The sequence below is a fragment of the Hoplias malabaricus genome, chromosome 3, assembly GCF_029633855.1.
Source record: "Hoplias malabaricus isolate fHopMal1 chromosome 3, fHopMal1.hap1, whole genome shotgun sequence".
Lineage (NCBI taxonomy): Eukaryota > Metazoa > Chordata > Actinopteri > Characiformes > Erythrinidae > Hoplias > Hoplias malabaricus.
Genome location: NC_089802.1, coordinates 77,610,341 through 77,633,295, shown reverse-complemented (window position 1 = coordinate 77,633,295; position 22,955 = coordinate 77,610,341). Strand labels below are relative to the sequence as shown.

Below are 22,955 nucleotides of genomic sequence, written 5' to 3'. Positions count from 1 at the left end.
TCCTAGTTAAAATCTTAATACCATCTTAATGTAAAAAGGGTGTTGCAGCAGATCAACCAGGAGCCTGTGAGTCTGAGTTAGGGATAAGTTTTTAATTTAATGTGTCAAAAATTCATGTGTACATTCAAACATTACTCAAAGTACTGGGACTGGTCTTTTCTCCTCCTCCACCAGGTGAATCAGGTCCTGGTTCTGGAAGCGGGTTCTTGTTTAGTTGGTTCAGAGCGAGTCGAGTAGGGACTAAACCGTGGCGTGTAAACCTTGCAGAGCGCTGATCGTCCAGAGAGAGTCGTCACTCTACGCCACGCAACGCAGACGACCAGCACCAACTCTCCATCTGTAAAATCTCCAGCTGCAGCAGAGATCACGTTTGTTTTTATCCAACTCATGACGGCAGCTCGTAAGATTATGCCGTGGTCTTTTGAAGAGATTCAACGCTCCTTGGATCGGTGGCTGACGAAAGAATCCAGCGAAAGCTGATTCTAAACATTCACAAGCAGCATCAATGATGCATTTAACATGAAAAAATTAGAACAGAAGTAATGTTAGAATTTAGCAAGAATATTTAATAGATTTTATAGCAATAAATGTTTGATTTAATAAAAGTAAATACATTTAGAGATACATTTAGAAAAAATAAATATATATATATATATATATATATATATTTTTTTTTTTTTTTTTAAGAAAAAGTAAAAATAAAATGTATTTAAAATAAATGCAGAAACAAAGCAGGGAAATATATTAGTCAACAGTCGTAATTTAACTGGAAAGTCAGACGTTTTCCTCGAACTCGTAGGTGTGAGAATTGTTGTGGAGATAAACCTGCAACAGAAAGAAACAATTTTTACTCTGCTCTTCCCTCCCTTAAACAAAATAAATCTTTATTATCAACGTTATGAGAAAATGGAGGTAGTGTCTCACTGTGACTTCAGAGCTGCAGGACGATCTGCAGATGAACGCAGACAAGCAGATGGAGATGAGGAACTCCAGCAACTGCAGTCAAACCATAAGCCAGTCTCTGAAACACAGGATCATTCAGAGAAGTTCTAATGTTAATATTGATGAAGGCTGAGCATCTTGTGTAATGCTGTTTATCTCATTTGAAACGGTCATGGTGAAATGAACAGATGCTCCTGAAAAAGACGTCATTTAGAAGGCTCCAAAATGTGTTTATTTTGTTTGTTCTCAGGTGTGAAAGCTACTAATGCCGTGGACACAGACGCCCTGCACTACTCCCACGTACCATGACAGAAGTTGATATTGTGCTTCATGCTGGTAACACTCTGGAGAACCTTTCTCTATTTTGTAGCATATTACAAAACATTTATATATGAGCAATGTGAACACTGGATTTGTCAGACCACGACACACATTTCCATCATCATTTCAGATGAGCTCAGGACGGTACCCTCCAGACCTTTTTGACATATGGCTTTTTGACAGTCATTATTATGTTGGCTATAGCTGTGTCAAAAAACAAGCTATCACAGTATTACAGACCTGTCTGAGGGATGGAATGTCCCAGGTGCTCAGTTGGTACAATTTGTTTTTGTCACTGCAATTGTCAATACAACTTGTGAATCTCTGCTTTTTGTTTTATTTGCATTTCATATCTTTTCCATTTATTGTGGAATGGATGTGCCATTTAAAATTAAGTGGAATCACTTCTGAGAATGTAAATTGTAACCAGAGAAACACACACCTTAAAAGAGTTATACACTTATTCTGGGCCATATTCTTTATAATCATCTGATCTTCCAGAACTGTTTTCAGCACATTGCTTAAATTCTTGAAGGACCACTATGTTGCCTAACAGCAGGACAATGGCTACTCCAGCAATCACAGAGCTTATCACGTTCATTACCAGAGAGACTGTCACCTGCAGGAGAGGACACACAGAAAACAGCAGCATCACTTCACCGAGTAGCAGATGATTTACTTTAATTTAATTTACAGGGGGGGCATCACAGTGGCGTAGCAGGTAATGTCGCAGTCACACAGCTCCAGGGACCTGGAGGTTGTGGGTTCGATTCCTGCTCCGGGTGATTGTCTGTGGGTACTGTGGTGTGTCTGTGTGAGTTTCCTCCGGATGACTGTCTGTGAGGAGTGTGGTGTGTTCTCCCTGTGTCTGCGTGGGTTTCCTTCAAGTGCTCCGGTTTCCTCCCACCCCACCCTCCAAAAACACACGTTGGTAGGTGGAGTGAATGTGTGAGTGTGTGTCACCCTGTGAAGGACTGGCACCCCCTTCATGGTGTGTTTCTGCCTTGCACCCAGTGATTCTGGGCAGGCTCCGGACCCACCACTGCCCTGAACTGGATAAGGGTTTCAGACAATGAATGAATTAATGCAAAGGCATTTAAGGAAAAAATGATTGATTACTGATTATCAGAGTAAAATTCTGGTGGACAATTTCAGCACAGCAGAGACACTGACATCAGAGTGTGTGTGTGGTTTCGTGTGTGTTGGTGTCACTTTTAGATAGAGAGACATCCTCCAGTATTAGAATCTGGGTAAAAGCAGCTCTGTGGTCAAAACCATACATCAGCAGATGAACTTTCTCTAGCTGTACTCTTTTTATATAGAAAATAATCATGTTGCATAAGATCTCACAATTACAATACCTACAAATATAAAAGCTTGAGGAACGATGGGTTGAGCATTGGTTCCCAATGTGTATCAGACCTCTGGTGAGCTGATGGTTGTTAAATATTTTCTTTCCCAAAACTTAACATCTTGATTTTGTTGTTATTTTACCCCAAGAACAATGTCATTTTTGCATTTCCATCTTCTCTGGCACATGTGCACAGAATAACATCTTTAAATCCTTTGAAACAAACTCATGGAGTATAAACTGATCTCTGTGAAATCTCACTAATAAAACTTCTCCATGGGCTGTGTTTACTTACCAAAGAGGAATGGGCTTTGATCCCTGCAACAACGGACAGAACACCAGAGGTGATGAACTGTTAGAACAGAGAAGAAGATGAAGAATAATAATGTTATTTCAGTTTTAAACATAGTTGAATGAAATGAAGAAACTTAAGGTCTACACAAAGTGAACTTACAAAAGTTGGTGTCCAAAAGGTCACACAATTGGTTACAAAAGGTGCTTCCAAGCGTAGAGTTGATACGATGCCGAACAATAAATTCATGATCCCGATCACGATCTGCGCGGTCTGCAGAGGAACAGAAACAGAGCTAAGTCCTAAACTGCCCGGTGTGAATCTGAAAGGAAATGAGTAAAGAGCTTTCTTACGCCCAGGGCGTTCTCTATGGTGAAAGATCACATAAGAGCAGTGGAGTATCCTCTCTACCTCTAGGACTGAGCTTCACTATAATTTTAAACATATTGCTTTTGTGATAAAATTACTTTTTCTTTTAATAGGGTGAAGTGTGTGTACCAACTTACATATTTTAATCTGAAATCTTTTATGTTTACACAAACACAAACATATGATTGTTTTTATAATATTAATAACATCAGAATAAAACCATATGCAGGAAAGAGAATTAAATATTTACCTGTGAATGAGATCTGTTTCTAGAGAAATATCTGCGCACTTGTGTTCATCTGAAGAAGATGCTGCAGGTTTTGAAACTCTCACCTAGTTTGTGTTGATGGCTCAGCGACCTGAAAAACTTTGTCTGAGGTTTCATTTAGATGTTTTTGCTGCTACATTTAACCTCTGCTATCCTCTCTCTCTCTCTCTCTCTCTCTCTCTCTCTCTCTCTCTCTCTCTCTCTCTCTCCCTCTCTCTCTCTCCCTCGATCTGTCTCTCTTGCTCTCTCTCTCTCCCTCGCTCTGTCTCTCTTGCTCTCTCTCTCTTTCTCTCTCTCTCTGTCTCGCTTGCTCTCTCTTTCTAATTGTTTAATTGCTATTTGTTAAAAATGCTGTTGTTGAGAGCTTATTCAATTTGAAAAATGAATTCTTTCAAACTGCAGTTTTGATGTAAATATTAGTTTTTCTCAATTGCTAAAACACAAAACTCTGTTGTCTGAATCAAATTCTTAGTGTCCTAAACCCATCCATTATCCACCGCTTATCCGGGTCCGGGTCGCGGGGGAAGCAGTCGGAGCAAAGAAACCCAGACCTCCCTCTCCCCAGCCACCGACTCTAGCTCCTCCGGGGGTATACCGAGGCGTTCCCAGGCCAGTCGAGACATATAGTCTCTCCAGCGTGTTCTTGGTCTGCCCCGGGGCCTCCTCCCCGTTGGACATGCCCGGAACACCTCTCCAGGAAGGCGTCCAGGAGGCATCCGAACCAGATGCCCGAACCATCTCAGCTGGCTCCTCTCGACGTGGAGGAGCAGCGGCTCCACTCCGAGTCTCTCCCGGATGTCCGAGCTCCTAACCCTGTCTCTAAGGGAGAGTCCAGACATCCTGCGGAGAAAACTCATTTCAGCCGCTTGTACCCGCGATCTCGTTCTTTCGGTCACTACCCAAAGCTCGTGACCATAGGTGAGGGTTGGGACGTAGATTGAACGGTAAATCGAGAGCTTTGCTTTTCTGCTCAGCTCTCTCTTCACCACAACGGACCGGTACAGAGCCCGCATTACTGCTGACGCTGCACCGATTCGCCTGTCAATCTCACGCTCCATCTTTCCCTCACTCGTGAACAAGACCCCGAGGTATTTAAACTCCTCCACTTGAGGCAGGATCTCACTTCCAACCTGGAGAGAGCACTCCACCCTTTTCCGGCTGAGTACCATGGACTCGGACTTGGAGGTGCTGATCCTCATCCCTACCGCTTCACACTCGGCTGCAAACTGGTCCAGCAAGAGCCGGAGGTCCCGGCTCGATGAAGCCAACAAGACCACATCATCTGCAAAAAGCAGACATGGAATCCTGAGACCACCAAACCGGACACCCTCCGCCACTTGGCTACGCCGAGAAATTCTGTCCATAAAAATTATGAACAGAACCGGTGACAACGGGCAGCCCTGACGGAGTCCAACTCTGACTGGAAACCAGTCAGATTTACTGCCAGCCATACGAACCAGACTCCTGCTCTGTTTGTACAGGGACTGGATAGCTCGTAACAAAGAGCCCAGTACCCCATACTCCCTGAGCACCCCCCACAGAATACCCCGAGGGACACGGTCGAATGCCTTCTCCAGATCCACAAAACACATGTAGACTGGTTGAGCAAACTCCCATGCACCCTCCAGGATCCTAGCGAGGGTAAAGAGCTGGTCCTGTGTTCCACGACCGGGGCGGAATCCGCATTGTTCCTCCTGGATCCGAGGTTCAACTATCAGTCGGACTCTCTTCTCCAGTACCCCCGCATAGACCTTACCGGGGAGGCTGAGGAGTGTGATCCCCCTATAGTTGGAACACACCCTCCGATCCCCCTTTTTGAAAAGGGGAACCACCACCCCAGTCTGCCAGTCTAGAGGCACTGCCCCCGATGTCCACGCGATGTTGCAAAGACGTGTCAACCAGGACAGCCCCACAACATCCAGAGCCTTGAGGAACCCGGGGTGAACCTCATCCACCCCCGGGGCCCTACCGCCAAGGAGTTTCCCTACCACCTTGGCCACTTCAGCCCCAGTGATAGACGAGCCCCCCCCGGGGTCCCCAAGCTCTGCTTCCTCTGCGGAAGACGTGCTGGTGGGATTGAGAAGATCCTCGAAGTACTCCTTCCACCGTCTGATGACGTCCCCAGTCGAGGTCAACAGTTCCCCACCCCCACCATATACAGTGTTGGTGGAAAACTGCTTTCCCCTCCTGAGTCGCCTGACGGTTTGCCAGAAACTTCTTGGAGCCGACCGAAAGTCGTTTTCCATGTTCTCACCGAGCTCCTCCCACACCCGAGTTTTTGCCTCAGCGACTGCCGAGGCCGCAAGCCGCTTGGCTCCCCGGTACCTGTCGGCTGCCTCCGGAGTCCCCTGAGCCAACCAGGCTTGATAGGACTCTTTCTTCAGCTTGATAGCCCCCCTCACCCGGGGTGTCCACCACCGAGTGCGGGGGTTGCCACCCCGACAGGCACCGACAACCTTGCAGCCACAGCTCCGTTCAGCCGCCTCAACAATGGAGGTCCGGAACATGGCCCACTCGGACTCAATGTCACCAGCCTCCCCCGGGATGCAGTCGAAGCTCTGCCGGATGTGGGAGTTGAAGATCTTTCTGACAGGTTCCTCTGCCAAACGTTCCCAGCAAACCCTCAGCACACGTTTGGGCCTGCCAGGTCTGTCCGGCATCCTCCCCCGCCATCTGATCCAACTCACCACAAGGTGGTGATCAGTTGACAGCTCAGCGCCTCTCTTCACCCGAGTGTCCAGAACATATGGCCGCAGGTCAGATGATACGACTATAAAGTCGATCATCGAAATGCGGCCTAGGGTGTCCTGATGCCAGGTGTACTTGTGGACACCCTTATGTTCGAACATGGTGTTCGTAATGGACAAACTGTGACGAGCACAGAAATCCAATAACTGAACACCACTCGGGTTCAGATCAGCTGGGCCGTTCCTCCCAATCACGCCCCTCCAGGTCTCACTGTCATTACCCACGTGAGCGTTGAAGTCCCCCAGCAGAACAATGGAGTCCCCAGAATGAGTGTTCTCCAGCACTCCCTCTAGGGTCCCCAAGAAGGCATGGTACTCTGAACTGCTGTTCGGTGCATAAGCACAAACAACAGTCAGAGCCCTTTCCCCAACCCGAAGGCGCAGGGAAATTACCCTCTCGTCCACTGGGGTAAACCCCAACGTACAGGCGCTAAGCTGGGGGGCTATGAGTAAGCCCACACCTGCCTTACGCCTCTCACCCTGGGCAACTCCAGAGTGAAAGAGCATCCAGCCCCTCTCAAGGAGATTGGTTCCAGAGCCCATACTGTGTGTCGAGGTGAGCCCAACTATATCTAGCTGGTACCTCTCAACCTCGCGCACCAGCTCAGGCTCTTTTCCCACCAGAGAGGTTACGTTCCATGTTCCGAAAGCCAGTTTCAGTAACCGAGGATCAGAACGCCAGGGCCCCCGACCCCGACCGCCACCCGATCCACAATGCACCAGACCCGGATTACTACCTCTCCCACAGGTGGTGGGCCCATGGGAGAGTGGACCCATGTATTTCCTTCGGGCTAAGCCCGGCCGGACCCCATAGGTGAAAGTCCGGCCACCAGGCGCTCGCCAAGGAGCCCCTCCCCCAGGCCTGGCTCCAGGGTGAGGCCCCGGTAACCCTGCTCCGGGCAAGGGAGGCTGTGTCCTCGTTGTTATCTTTTTCATCCTTGTCTTTATGGATCACTCTTTGTCTGGCCCATCACCTAGGACCAATTTGCCTTGGGAGACCCTACCAGGGGCTATTGCCCCCGACAACATAGCTCCTAGGCTCACACAGGCACGCAAACCCCTCCACCACGTTAAGGTGGTGATCCAAGGAGGAGTGTCCTAAACCCATTTGCTGAAATTGTCACCCATTTGGCAGAACCATAAGCACATTTCATCTAGTTAGTCACAACAGGTTCACACTTTTGGCAGAACTTTAAGCACTTTTCACCTATTAAGACAAAATTTGCAAATGTATTTCCACCCACTAAAACACATTTTCCACTATGATGCATTTGGGTTGCATAATGGTAAGCACAGGTAGCAAAGGTGAAACTCAAATAAAGCACCAGTGTCACAACGTAAACACAGACACTCTAAACTGATCACACATGTGACAAATGAAGAAACCAATATAATCCAGTACAAGGGTCCTGGTTGTAGAATTTTCACTATGGATAGAAACAGAGAGGCAGAGTAAAGGGAAGAAGTGGGAGAGTTGGAAGAAGAGTAGGGACGAGATGAAGAATGATAATTTCAGTTGAAATACGAGCAACCATCATTGACCACGTTCTTGTCCATGGATTGACTATGAGGGAAGCAGGACCTTGAGTTCAGCCCAACCTGTGTAGATTCACAGTGTCCACCATAGTTCGAACATTCAGAGAGGAGAACAGGTAATTTTTGTAATTAATTTGGTATATATTTACAGTATGACTCAACACAGATCTGTAAAAAGGTTTTCCATTACATGATTTTCCTAAAACATTTGTAGGCTTAGTGCTGCATGTAATATTTTGTAACGGTATGTTATTTTGTAGAATCGCAAGACTGCCACATCAGGAAGGGAGATGTCTATGTTGAACCCACCCCAAGAGACCCTCATTGTTGACATTGTCCCTCAAAGACAAGTGTAATCACACTGTTTTCCTTTTTTCTGTGTTGTGTGTAATGAATGTTCAGTGCTGTTTTCATTTTGATTGACTTAAGGCCTGTTCTACTAACACCTGCCTGACGTCCTATTAACACCTGCCACAGGTCATACTAACGCCTACCTGAGGTCATACTAACACCTGCCTGAGGTCATACTAACACCTGCCTGACGTCCTACTAACACCTGCCTCAGGTCCTATTAACACCTCCCTGAGGTCCTACTAACACTTGCCTGAGGTCATAATAGCACCTGTCTGAGATAATACTAACACCTGCCTGAGGTCATATTAACATCTGCTATAACATAGCACAACACGCCCCATAGCGATTGCAGTTACAGAACTGTTCCCTCAAAACTGTGCCTTATTCATACTCTGGTATCGAAATAAAGTCTGTGGCAAGAGTGCTCATAACAATAGGGCCCATAAGTCTGGTTCATATGTGTGTCCTATTGAAAACATTCCTTTCCTTATTGGCAAGGACCTGCTCAACAGGCTTGATCAACTGATTGACTTCAAGTGTTTGAAGATCTGGACCCAGGTTCACAAACCCCTGTCCATTTCACACTCACATAACCTTGAAGCTCAGTCCTGTCATCTAAACACCAGGTCCACAGAGACTATCAACACCTTTCACACTCCAACAGTGACAAAGAGTACCATGAACCGGAGAATCTCAGCTCATGATTAACAAATGACTGTCCAAACAATAGTAGTCCCTTTTGCTAACATCCATTCGGATCCCAAATGGCTTCCAGAAGAAGATAAATTAAAAGACCTGACAAACCAGGGTAACCACAAAAACATCTAATGTGATTTTGATCCCATTCAATTCCCAAGTGCAAAATACATACAAAATACATACAACACACAACAGGATAGGGAGAGTTTGCAAAACTCCTCAGAGACGCATTAAGCCAACAAAGGCTGGATAAGAACAAAAAGCGGTGTTCCATGAAAGGCTATAAAGGAGGGACAAGTAGCAAAAGTATAACTGAATTGAACTGGCCCAAAGTCCATGAAAAGTGAAAAATAAGCTCACAAGCTCCTGCCACAAGGGTCAGACCCACACAGGGTCCTAAATCTTTCCCCCACCATTCATCCTTTATCCAGGAATGTGAATAAAGATCAGCAAATCGCTGACTCCAAATGGATTCCTCACAACCAGATGGAAACTCATCAAATTCCCATGACCCTTGTTAAGTCATAAAGAGCAGCAGACACTCAGAAAACCTTTAATGGTATTGATCATCATCTTCCACAATCGAATATATATATATTAAAAAAGCACTTTCATCCGTACTCACGCTGCACCCGCCTGATGAAGTAATCCGTGGCATATCAGTCTAGAAATAAAATTCTAATTTCTACTTTAAGCATTATATTCCATTCTAACTTGTGTATCGCTGTCTGTCGCTATGCACAGCTAATTCATTAAGCCACTACAAACTATTCAAAAGGGGGTGATGCAGTCAGCACACAGTACTGCTTTAATTTTTTTCTGAATTTTTTTTTCTTTGTTTCTTCAGTAATCTAAGGTGACAACACTCACATTCAATGCCCACTAATTATGTTAAATCAGTTTTCTTAGTACTTAGCTTAACTATAGAGGAACACCCTGCTTATCCAGTAATTATCACTAAGGCAAAACATTTTTGAAAGTATTTACATGGGTAACTACCCTTGAAAATTTCCTTTGATGACAATAATTTTTTCTAGCTAACAGACACTTTTAAAGTAAGGTGACTACTAATACCAGCTTACATATTATACCAAGTCCAATAAAGGGTTTCTCCCATATTAAATGATCCCAGAAAGGTATCAACCCTGAGTGTATGAATGAATGAGTCCACTGATTCCACCTTGCTTTTCAAATTTATCTCTGCATTATCAGTTCACTGCTTCTAGAAAGAAAGCATGATCTGAAAGGGGGGATCTGTAGTGTGATATGATGAATGTGTATTCATTTCTAATAAGAAATGTGACTTTCTGAGATTTGATTCTAACACTCAGACTTTAGCTGGCTCTCAGAGACATCCCCTCCTTGATCCAGCAGATGGAATTTGAGATAACAGAGCAGAGTCATACAAACCACTCTCCAGGGGCCCTTTTCATGACCCAAGGACGCACAGGGTCAAGAGAAGAATCTTTGCAGAATGCAGAGAGACACACAGACTCTTTGATTCCATGTCATCTTACACCTTTTTAAAGACTGTTAACTCTAAAAGACTCAAACATCCCAAAGTTCTTACATGGAAGACAAATTGTATATGTGCACAACTGTTTAAAATTAATTCCATTTGCACAATCAAAGTCGGTGGGATTAATTTACATGTGTTTAAAGTCATTTTTGTTTTATATTAATATATGTAGAACCAAGGTAGCCACATACTATGTGTGTAGTTGGTTAATAATTATGTAGAACATGGTTGTCTTAATGATATTATTTTGTGTTGCAAAATTTGCAAAAGTATGATTCAAAATCTTGGAGATTCATTCAAAGGAGATGGTCTTGAGATCTTTGTCTTGTAAAGGGTCATAAATTCTATGTGATGTCACTACCAAGGTACAGGAAACAGCCAATCAGGAGCAATATATGCTCTAATTCTCCCTCACTGAGGACAAATCAGGTATTCAGGGCGGGTTTTCTAAACTCTGGTAAAAGCCAGTCACACACCACACTTAGTTTACTTCACTCTTTTAACACTCTTCTGAGACACACTCTTTGAGAATTTTGGAGAGCAATATGTTTTTCTGAAGAACATCTCTCTCCTGATTCCAGCAGACAATGCTTCTCAGATAGGGAATCAGAGAGGTCTCCTGCTCTGCAGACAACTCTGCAGGCACAGACTCTCTCATGGCTCTCTTCAACAGTCTTGGGTCCCTCAAGCGTGGTCCAGAAAGAACAAATTTTTCTATATTAATTTTTTATCTCTAATAGAAAACTATAGTTAGAAGAGCTATAGTTTAACTCCAGCAAAAAAGTCAATGACACATTAAGAGCATTGTAGGAGACAAGACCTCTCACACTCAAAGTGGTGACCCAAGCTTCCAGACCAGCAAAGGAGAAGGCCACATGCACCCTCAGAATGACCTTTTGAGCAAAGGTCCAGTAGAGCCCTGCATGGGCGTGTCTCTCTCTCACAAGGTAACAGATCAGCGATGATGGAGAATCCCTACCGAGACATTCAAAACGTCACGAGCACCATCAGAGGGTTCACCGTGTCTGAACAGGGAGAGAAAATGAACACCCGTGTCTGCAATGCTACAAGGCCCATGCCAGAAAGTACCACGCATCAGCAACATGCTCCCAGCTATCCAGTCCATCACCATAGATACGTAAGGTCACATGGTTTCATTTCTTCATTGCTCAGGAGGTTGGTGCTGAATCTTTGCTGGGATAAACAATAGCTTTTCTTAGAACTTAGGGTAATTATCATAGAGAAAGTCCCTCATATTAATCTCCCTGTTCCCTCATGTATTGCTGTAATCCATTTCATTATATGAATGTATAATCAATATTCATTCATTCATTCATTCATTCATTCATTATCTGTAACCACTTATCCAATTCAGGGTCGCGGGGGTCCAGGGCCTACCTGGAATCATTAGGTGCAAGGCAGGAATACACCCTGGAGGGGGCGCCAGTCCTTCACAGGGCAACACAGACACACACACATTGACACCTACGGACACTTTTGAGTCACCAATCCACCTACAAACGTGTGTTTTTGGACTGTGGGAGGAAACTGGAGCAGCTGGAGGAAACCCACGCGGACACAGGGAGAACACACCAACTCCTCACAGACAGTCACCCGGAATGGGAATCGAACCCACAACCTCCAGGTCCCTGGAGCTGTGTGACTGCGACCCTACCTGCTGCGCCACGGTGCTGCCCCTAATCAATATTCATTATTTGATATTATTATTAATAAACCATTCATTCATTCATTATCTGTAACCGCTTATCCAGTTCAGGGTCGCGGTGGGTCCAGAGCCTACCTGGAATCACTGGGCACAAGGCAGGAATACACCCTGGAGGGTGCGCCAGTCCTTCACAGGGCAACACACACATTCACTCACACACTCACACCTACGGACACTTTTGAGTCGCCAATCCACCTACCAACGTGTGTTTTTGGACTGTGGGAGGAAACCGGAGCACCCAGAGGAAACCCATGCGGACACAGGGAGAACACACCAACTCCTCACAGACAGTCACCCGGAACGGGAATCAAACCCACAACCTCCAGGCCCCTGGAGATGTGACTGCGACATTACCTGCTGCGCCAGTGAGGAGTTGGTGTGTTCTCCCCGTGTCTGCGTGGGTTTCCTCCAGCTGCTCCGGTTTCCTCTCACAGTCCAAAAACACACGTTTGTAGGTGGATTGGTGACTCAAATGTGTCCGTAGGTGTGAATGTGTGAGTGAATGTGTGTGTGTGTCTGTGTTGCCCTGTGAAGGACTGGCGCCCCCTCCAGGGTGTATTCCCGCCTTGCACTCAATGATTCCAGGTAGGCTCTGGACCCACCAAGACCCTGAACTGGATAAGCGGTTACAGATAATGAATGAATGAATGAATGAATGAATAATTCTGCTGTATAATATTTGAAGATGGCCTACTTTTCTAAGCTAATATTGGATAGGTAAAATCACTATATATTATTTAATGGCTCCCAAACTTGGAATTTACCAAAATGAATTAAATAATTAATTATCATTGACTCCACTATGTAGTGCTTATGCCACAGCAACGTGTGCATAACTATTTCCACTACAATACTAACACCTGCCTGTGGTCATACTAACACCTGCCTGATGTCCTACTAACACCTGCCTGAGGTCATACTAACACCTGCCTGATGTCATATTAACACCTTTCTGAGGTCATACTAACACCTGCCCGAGGTCATACTAACACATGCCTGTGGTCATACGAACACCTTCCTGAAGTCATACTTACACCTGCCTGATGTCATATTAACACCTTTCTGAGGTCCTATTAACACCTTTCTGAGGTCCTACTAACACGTGCCCGAGGTCCTACAAACACCTGCCTGATGTCATATTAACACCTTTCTGAGGTCCTACTAACACGTGCCTGAGGTCATACTAACACCTGCCTGATGTCATATTAACACCTTTCTGAGGTCCTATTAACACCTGCCTGAGGTCATACTAACACCTGCCCGAGGTCCTACTAACACATGCCTGAGGTCATACTAACACCTGCCTGGCACTAAAATAACTTTCAAAAGATAAAACCTTATAAAGACACAGAGCAGAAGGTCATAAAAAACGTATGTCCATATCATGTCTGTCTGGTTGGTGTTGCCTAATTAGGTCATGTTAAGTTCTTCACATGTATGCATTGTTATATTATAAATTCATGTGTGTACTGTTATATTACATCAATTTTTCCCAGGGGAGGGGGAGAGTGGTGGCACACAGCACTGGGGTCTGATGGTGTATGTCTGTGTGTGTGTGTGTATGTATGTGTGTGTGTGTGTGTGTAGAACTCTAGCAGGAGGGTGCAGCCAGGCAAATGACTTACATAATGTCGTTCACATAATGAGTTACAATAATTCCACTTTTATGGGATTTAGCACTTCATTTCATCCTGTTAAGTTTTGTGAACTGCTGTATTATATACTTATTATAATATATGTACATAAATCTATATCTTATAATATTTCTTACTTGATTTGCAAAAGTTTAAAGGATTTTGTCTTGTGAAATCATACTATTCAACTGTCAGAGGTTTTATTGTTTCTCTGGATTCTAGTTTTATCAGGGAAACGATGATGTGTGATAAATTATACATGTAAAGATTCCCTAATCATGATGAGATGCTTACAGAAGATGAGTGAGTAAATGATAAGGGCTTGTAGCTCTTTTTCTCATCTGAACACAGACCACACTATTTGAATATGAAAGACAGTTTAACTCAGCATTATGTTCATATTTTTATGTAGCAGGTTCAAATTTATGTCTTTGTCATTAATTACTCACAGAAAGGACAAATGTTTATCTGCAATTTCAAAACTACTACTTGCACTGTACTATTGTCCCATCTGCTGGGCAAATACAGCAAGAACAGAACTCATAAAGTATTATCTCAGTTCTTTATCCCAATCCGTGCAGTGAAACACATAACACTAGTGAACACTAGGGGGCAGTGAGCACACATGCCCAGAGCAGTGGGCAGCGCTAGCCCGGTATTGGTATCTCAGTATTAGCCATGATCATCACAATGAGATACCTTCCAAGCTCTTATATATAAGAAAAGTCATTACAAAATTATACGAATAAACAACAAATTTTCTGGTACATATTTATAGAGAGAGGGCTGGACCCTGGCTGTAAGACTCACACACAGGTTATAGTTAATGTTCCTGTTAAAAAGAAGAAATACCTTTATTGATCCCCTTAGGGAAATGGCTTCCCTGCATTTAACTCATTCATGGCAGTGAACACACAATTAACTTGAGCAGTCCATAGTTTGAGTGAATGGGTGAGTGTGTGTTGCCCTGTAAAGCACTGGTGCCCACTCCAGGGTGTATTCCTGCCCTGTGCCCAGTGATTCTGGGTAGGCTCCGGACCCACCACGACCCTGAACTGGATAAGCGCTTACAGACAATAAATAAATGAATGAATAATATTGACCTTAATGCTAATAACTTTTAAATTGGAGCCAAGATGAAATTAGAAAAGTAAGAGAAATATATTAGTGTAATTAAGCTAAAATAATAATAATAATAATAATTAATACATTAATTTAACATAAAAAACTGATTTACAACTTTGCATAAATATGTATTAATTTTAATAGAAAAAAAATATAAATTCATAAAGAAAGTTAAATGCAGACATTAACAGACAATAAACATAAATATAAAAGCTAACAGAGGTATATGTAAAAATAAACAGTGATAATGCAATGAGAAATTAGGACGTTTTCCTCCTCAATGGCGTTTCTTTATGGATGGTTGGTGTAAAACTCCTGCAAAAGAAAGAAACCATTCTCAGCTTCGTATTCAATATGAACTCACTCTCTTCACTTCTACCAAGAAAAATCTAATCTGTAAAGAAAAATCCAATTATTTACAATGTGACAAATGGAGGCAGAGGCTAACCATGATTTCAGGGCAACAGGACACTCTGCAGATGAACGCAGCTGAGTAGATGGAGATGATCGTCTCTAGCAGTGAGAACACCATCAGAACTCCATACATGCCATTATAAAGGCTCTGAAACAAAGGCTAATTTAGAGAAGATTATATGTTGATATTGAATAGGGCTGAGCATGTTGTGTCATGCAGGGTTTTTTTTTTTTATTCAGGATTGAAACTGTCTTGCTGAATTAATTTTTCTCCTAATAATGTGTCATTTAGAAGGCTCCAAAACATGCTTATATTTTTTAGTGCTCACAAATAGGAAGGGTACTCATGCCATGTACACAGACTCCATCGGTTCTCTAATACCATGATGGAGATTCAGACTCTGAGATCTGGATCTTTCTCTTTCTTGGTACAGGTAACTATTATTTTACATAAGCAATCTAAAAGTAATTATTGCAAACACTTCCCCTGTGCAACATCAGTTCAGATGAGCTGGTCGGTGCAGCGGGTAGTGCCTTTTCACAGCTCCAGAGACCTGGAGGATGTGGGTTCGAATCCCGCTCCGGGTGACTGTCTGTGAGGAGTGTGGTGTGTTTTCCCTGTGTCTGTGTGGGTTTCCTCTGGGTGACTGTCTGTGAGGAGTGTGGTGTGTTCTCCCTGTGTCTGTGTGGGTTTCCTCTGGGTGACTGTCTGTGAGGAGTGTGGTGTGTTCTCTCTGTGTCTGCATGGGTTTCCTCCAGGTGACTGTCTGTGAGGAGTGTGGTGTGTTCTCCCTGTGTCTGTGTGGGTTTCCTCCCACGCTCCAAAAACACACGTTGGTAGGTGGATTGGAGACTCAAAAGTGTCCGTAGGTGTGAGTGTGTGAGTGAATGTGTGTGTGTCGCCCTGTGAAGGACTGGCTCCCCCTCCAAGGTGTTTTCCTGCCTTACACCCAGTGATTCTGGGTAGGCCCCAGACCCACTGCCACCCTGGGGTTACAGATAATGAATGAATGAATCAATTAAGTTAAGTTAAATTAGTCATTTTATACAGTAATGTTGTGGATTTCCAATGGTGGCTTTGGGGTGCATTGGGTCATTCCAAGTATTCTTGATGATATCCACAGTGTTATTAGAACATATAACCCATCTGGATATAATGCAGTGATGTCTGAGGGATGCAAATTCATAATTACTCAGTTGGTTATTATTATTATTATTATTATTATTATTATTATTATTATTATTGTTGTTGTTATAAATTTATCATAAACTGAGGTTTTACACACCAGTGGTTTCTGTTTTTATTTGCATAACATGTCTTTGTCCAGTATTTACTGGAATGTAATTATTCTAGTGAAATCACTTTTAATATTGTAGATTTTACTGGAGAAATATACACCTGAGCAAGACTACTTCTATATCCATCAGTTGTGCAATACCAGAAATACCACTGAGATGCATATATGCCAAAGGACAGGAAGATGATGACTGCTCCAGCAATCACAGAACTGATCACATTCATTGTCAGAGAGGCTTTTACCTGCAGGAGAAAACACAGAAAAACAACAGCATCACTTTACTGTATTTTTTACTGTTTTAAGGTGATGGACCTTTCTCAGCACAGCAGAGACACTGGTATAGTAGTGTGTCTGTGTGTGTGTGTGTGTGTGTGTGTGTGGTTACACATCAGTGACACTTCTCCAGTGACAATTATTCATCAGCATCTATTTCCAAATAACTGCAGCTGTGTGGTATGAAGGGATAGAGTTCATCAAGTAGATGTACACACTCTATGTGTGCTAGGGCCATAGAGATTATATGGATCAATAAACCAACTTTTTTAATTTAGAAATACCCAACAAAATGTGCTGTGTTCACTTACCACACAGGGATGGGCTTTGTTTCCCACAGCAACGGACAGAGCTCCAGAGATGATATACTGTTATAACAGAGAAGAAGAAAGAGTTTTCAATGTGTTTGAAAGGAATGAAGGAAAATGAAGATTACTGAATCAAAACTTACAATTACTGGTCCACAAAAAGTCACAAAACTGTAATCAGACACTGTAAACATGTTCACGGTCAACGTGATGCCAAACAAGAACGTCGTGATCCCGATCATGATCTGGACGGTCTGTGGAGGACAGGATCCAAACAGAGCTAAGTGTTAAACTGCACAGTGTGAATGTGAAAGGAAATGAGATCAGAGCTTTCTTACCCCCAGGGCTTTGGGCTCTCCTTTCAGAAGTCTCTGGACAGGGCCTGGGGTTGATATGTTGCTCCCAGTCTTCCCTGGTGGACCTGGGACCACCTGGGTCACGATGGTGAAGCCATTTTTTGTGTTAGAAACTGGTACAAAGCTGGTGGCCATCCTCAACACACGCTACAGCTGGAAAACAAAGAGACATCAATGAAGACATTCATGTCATTTTCTGAGATATTCCAATTGTGATGTGATGAAGAATCAGAAAAGAGCATAAGTGAATCTTCACTAGTTCTAGGGCTGAGCTTAAATATGAATTGCAATGTCTTAAAACAAGTAAACAATAGTGAAAGTCAGTGAAATCAAAATATAATTCATTCATTCATTCATTCATTGTCTGTAGCCCTTATCCAGTTCAGGGTTGTGATGGGTCCAGAGCCTACCTGGAATCATTGGGTGCAAGGCGGGAATACACCCTGGAGGGGGCGCTAGTCCTTTACAGGGCGACACACACTCACACATTCACTCACACCTACGGACACTTTTGAGTCTCCAATCCACCTACCAACCTGTGTTTTTGGAGCGTGGGAGGAAACCAGAGCACCTGGAGGAAACCCACGCAGAAACACGGGGAGAACACACCACACCCCTTACAGACAGTCACCTGGAGGAAACCCATGCAGACACAGGGAGAACACACCACACTCCTCACAGTCACCCAGAGGAAACCCACACAGACACAGGGAGAACACACCACACTCCTCAGACAGTCACCCGGAGGAAACCCACGCAGACACAGGGAGAACACACCACACTCCTCAGACAGTCACCCAGAGCGGGACTCGAACCCACAACTTCCAGGTCCCTGGAGCTGTGAAAGAGACACTACCAGCTGCACCACCGCGCCACCCACTTAACTTTATATATAACTAATTTATACTAAAGTAGGGGAGCCTGAAGGAGGTGTGGATGATGGAGGAAAATTGAGAAAAGCTCAGTACACCTCTGTGTGTGTGTGTGTGTGTGTGTGTGTGTGTGTGTGTGTGTGTGTGTGTGTGTGTGTTTGTGTGTGTTCGCTGCCACAGATGGGTTATATGAAAATGATACATTTTGTTGTATATTGTACAGTGAAATTCCAATCACCAGACATTCCCACCTTTTGAGATTCCAAGTTTCAGGAGTTCCTGTGAGTGCAGGGGTCTGGATCTGTGTTAGTAAAAGTCGATCAGTTCTACTCTCTCTTGACATAGTTCCCAGTCACACTGTCCTTCACTCTTTAATTCAGCAACTCAGAATAAAGTGCTACTGGAAACTGAATCAAGTTCACAATCCTCAGTCTGCAGTTAATGTTTTGGTTTTTTAAATTAATCCAGAGACCAGTTGCTTTTCTTCTTTTCCATCTTCTCTGGCACACGTTTATTGAGGAACAACTTTCTTAACTCTTTATTAAATACACATAACATTATAACACAAATTTAAATATAATATTCACCCTCCGCTGATTAAACAGATAAGAATGTCTATAGCAGGTTTGTTTTCTGAAAGTTTAACATTGCATCCTACCGTTATATAACAGATAACAATGCAGGATAGATAGATAGATAGATAGATAGATAGATAGATAGATAGATAGATAGATAGATAGATAGAGACAAATAGACAGACAGTAATCTGGCACTTAATCACATACAACAACAGAATACATGACAATAACTAAAACATTTAACTCAGTTAACTCAGTCAAAATATATATATATTTTATGTAGGTGTCCTTCATATATACCAAGTATACAATGTAGAAAATGTTCCTGTTGAATAATGTACATTGAGAAATTAAGAATAAATATTTACTTACCTGGGCGGAGTCAGGGTTCCTGAAGACTGCCGGGCCATTGAAGTCTGAGGGACTGGTCAGTGGTAACTGTTTGAATAAATGAGAAATTAAAGTATTAATTTAAGCTAGCTGAATGTTATCAAATTGAATTATAACTGCACACACAATTTCTCTGTCCCAGTCAGTTATTTAATAAACATAATGAGCAATCCATACGTTCAATAGTGTTATGGGATTAATAATGTATTGATCATGCCATTCGGACTGAAGGGTGCAGCGGCAACATTTCAAAGGTTCATGCATTTTTAAAGGTCCACAGAAATTTGCCACAGCTTACAGAGATGAGTATGATGTGTCAGTATTTTTGAGGTGTGTTTGCAAATAAAGAATATCACTGGGAAGTGCCATTTGATCATTTGTGTTAATGCAAAAGCTTCATAAACACAAACAAATTTATTGACCGTGTAAGAAAATAGAGTCAGTGTCTAACCATGCAGCAGGACGCTCTGCAGAAAACCGCAGACAAGCAGATAGAGATGATAAAATCCAGCAGCGAGAACACCAGCAGAACTCCACTGATACCACAAGATAGACCCCAAAGCTCAGACTGTGGAAAGCAGAAATTAAATAAACATGATAGTCTTTCACTTCCTATATGAATCAGAACCAATTGATAGGTTTCACAGATTCTGCTCATGGCGACCTTAGGTTTTACCCATCCTAGTACCCTCACTGAGCCAGGAGGGCATCCAAATACAATATTTACCTCCTGAACAAAACATACTGGTACACAGATGGGCTGCCCATTTGGAGCCTACATGGCTGTGTCAACTGGGAAAGCAGTTACTGAATTACAAAATGGTCGTTTTAATATCCTAAACGTACCTGATAGGTGCGGTAATTCATATACCATATCATGTCAAAGGATAGCAGGAGGATGGCTGCTCCTGAAGCCACAGCACTGACTACATTCATGAACACGGAATATACAATCTGCAGAAAAACAGAAAACAGCTGAAGAATATGCAGCAGCACATTTCCCTGAACAGGAACATAGTAATTTGTGTAGGTCTATGTTAGTGCAGGTTGCTATATACAGTGTATACTTTACATACCACATATGGATGAAGTTGGTGTGCCGCTGTAACAGAAACAGCCCCAGAGCCAATGAACTGTCAGAAACACAGAAGGCTTGGACATTTGTTTATTTGTCTCACAGAGCGATCACTGTAATGATCTGGCCAAATAAAGCTTCCTAAATGCATCAAAAGAACAGTGTAACACCCAGCAGTGATGATGCATTATCATATGTTTAAGAATTAAAAATAAAGTAAACATACGATCAGAGACCCCCAGCGGTGCACTTCACTGTAGCCAGAGATGTTTTCAAAGTAAGGTGTTGACACATAGCCAAACAAATACATCAGTATCCCCACCATGATCTGCACTGCCTGTTGAAATAAGAGAGTGAAGAGTGTCAGTTCTCCCCACTACAGCATTTTAAAGTTATTCAGCAAAGGTCCAGACCTCAGGAGCTGTGCTTGGTGTCATATAGCCCTCTTCCACCAGCAAGGAACCATTTTGGTTCCCGTTCACAAATGTTCACAAACGTTTCCACCCAAATAAATCAGTTCATGAACCAGAAAATTGAATTCCCAGCTGGAACCAAAGAAGAGCCCATTCTTCAGCAGGAACTGTGATAGCGACCATGGGCAAATTAAGATAAAGAAGCTCCTGAAAGAGTCCAGAGCCTCAGATTAAGCATGGTGGTGCAGTGGGGCTGGACTGGTTGTTTACAGTGTGTTATAGAAATAAATAAAAGGAAATATAAACAGGAATATGCTACATTTTTGTGTTCTCAGTGTTCATGAGCTCAGAACTTGGCATAATTGACACTTGTGTATCATATCACACTCTGATGTGACTCTTGGGCTAAATTCAGCCACAGAACCCCACAGCTCTCCCTGCTGATGATGTATCTTTGGTTCCCATAAAACCAAGGAAATGCAGATCAGTTCACTGGGTATTACTAAGGTTGCAAGAGTTCTGAACGGAACCGGGTCACTAATCAGAGTTCAATTGGTGGAAGAGGGCCCAGTCACACTGTGTTTTTGTCTGTGAATATTCATGAGTGAAATTCCAGTAATTTCTATGAGATTCACCACGATAGGCGAATTTGCGTAGGCAGCTTTTAGGAAAATAAAATTCACCTACAAATTACACGTTCAACTCTGGTGAACTTTGACCCACAAATTCACATTTCCAGACCAACAGCACTGCTTGTTTGTTTGTATGACCAATGACACATCTGTCTGAGTGAACATGGAGCAAGCACTGAGTTTTGCAATTTCAATATTATACAGCAGATATTATAAAACCTATATTGTGCAGATTACAAATTACAACACAAATGAGAACCAGCTCAGTACGCAGTCAATTATAAAGCAGAGCTAACAAAACTCTTCTCTGAGAGCTCTTCATTCTTCAACGTGCTGCTGTGCTAGCACTGTTCCTCTGTGAAACTGCCGAACCAAAATGGAGGACTGCTTACACTGCTGATTTCCGTCCTTTAGCTTAGCCACGCCCATTTCGTGAGGCGATGTGAAATGCAAAAACACAGTGTGACCCGGCCTTAATAAGGGACAGTCAGGAAAGTAGGCTGCTTGATCCCCACAACAGGCAGAAATGTCCATGACTGAAATGCCCCTGAGCAAGGCGTCTAACCTCAAAATACTCCCAAGAACAGAGGATGGCTGCCCGTTGCTCTGATTGTGTGCATTCATTTGTGTGCTTTCTAGTGACCTGCCTACACAGAGTCAATATTTTTTTTTTTTTTTTTTTTTTTTTTTTTTTTTTTTTTATTTATTTATTTATTTATTTATTTATTTATTTATTTATTTATTTATGCTAAATTGACATGAAAATAGGCGGCACGGTGGCGCAGCAGGTAGTGTCGCAGTCACATAGCTCCAGGCACCTGGAGGTTGTGGGTTCGATTCCCACTCCGGGTGACTGTCTGTGAAGAGTTGGTGTGTTCTCCCGTATGTTTCCTCTGGGTGCTCCGGTTTCCTCCCACAGTCCAAAAACACACGTTGGTAGGTGGTTTGGTGACTCAAAAGTGTCCTTAGGTGTCTGTGAAGGACTGGTGCCCCCTCCAGGGTGTATTCCCACCTTGCGCCCAATGATTCCAGTATATAATACGCAATAGAAACATCTCAGGTTATGCTTTATTTTTCCAGGCTTAATTTCTTCTTCACTTTACAATTTACCTATGTATATAATCTCAGTGAACTTTGTGCTTTATTAGTTATCTAGTTATTTGTTGTATTTTCTCTTCCATTTGGCATTCTTGGTGAGGAGAAAAAGAAAGAATTTCATTGTACACGGAACCTGTTCCTTACTGTGCAAATGACAATAAACTCTTTGAACATTGAACTATTTGAACTTGAATTAAGTGAAATACAGTATTGGATTTTTGAAATGTTGTGAACTGAGCTGGTAGTCCTCCACACTTCTGTAAAACACTTCTGCATGATGTCAACGTTTAAAGACCTCAAGGACAAATCTCTTTCTTCATTAATTCTTCATTACTGCTTGTTCACAAAAAGATAACTATTTTGCC

The 22,955-nt window shown here is 43.0% G+C and overlaps 1 protein-coding gene across 1 annotated transcript; it reads right to left on the bottom strand.

Moving 5' to 3' along the window:
• Window positions 1–1,723: 1,723 nt before the first annotated feature.
• LOC136691522 (membrane-spanning 4-domains subfamily A member 4A-like) lies at window positions 1,724–19,393 on the bottom strand. Its single transcript, XM_066664081.1, has 10 exons — window positions 19,355–19,393; window positions 18,656–18,705; window positions 17,515–17,685; window positions 17,320–17,430; window positions 17,180–17,236; window positions 16,697–16,837; window positions 15,332–15,445; window positions 3,105–3,179; window positions 2,910–2,966; window positions 1,724–1,882 (listed from the first exon to the last, which is right to left on the bottom strand). The coding sequence occupies exons 3-10, from the start codon at window positions 17,665–17,667 to the stop codon at window positions 1,724–1,726; spliced, it is 867 nt and encodes a 288-aa protein (XP_066520178.1). The 5' UTR covers window positions 17,668–17,685; window positions 18,656–18,705; window positions 19,355–19,393.
• Window positions 19,394–22,955: the final 3,562 nt, after the last annotated feature.

What these genes read in the sequence shown, in the direction of transcription:
- LOC136691522 (XM_066664081.1), bottom strand. Translation starts at nt 17,667, where the DNA reads ATGGCCACCAGCTTTGTACCAGTTTCTAACACAAAAAATGGCTTCACC. An exon ending in ATAGAAGTAGTCTTGCTCAG is followed by an intron (nt 15,446 to 16,696) that starts GTGTATATTTCT and finishes CCTTTGTTTCAG; the next exon opens with AGCCTTTATAATGGCATGTA. An exon ending in TCAAAGCCCATTCCTCTTTG is followed by an intron (nt 1,883 to 2,909) that starts GTAAGTAAACAC and finishes CCTCTCCTGCAG; the next exon opens with GTGACAGTCTCTCTGGTAAT.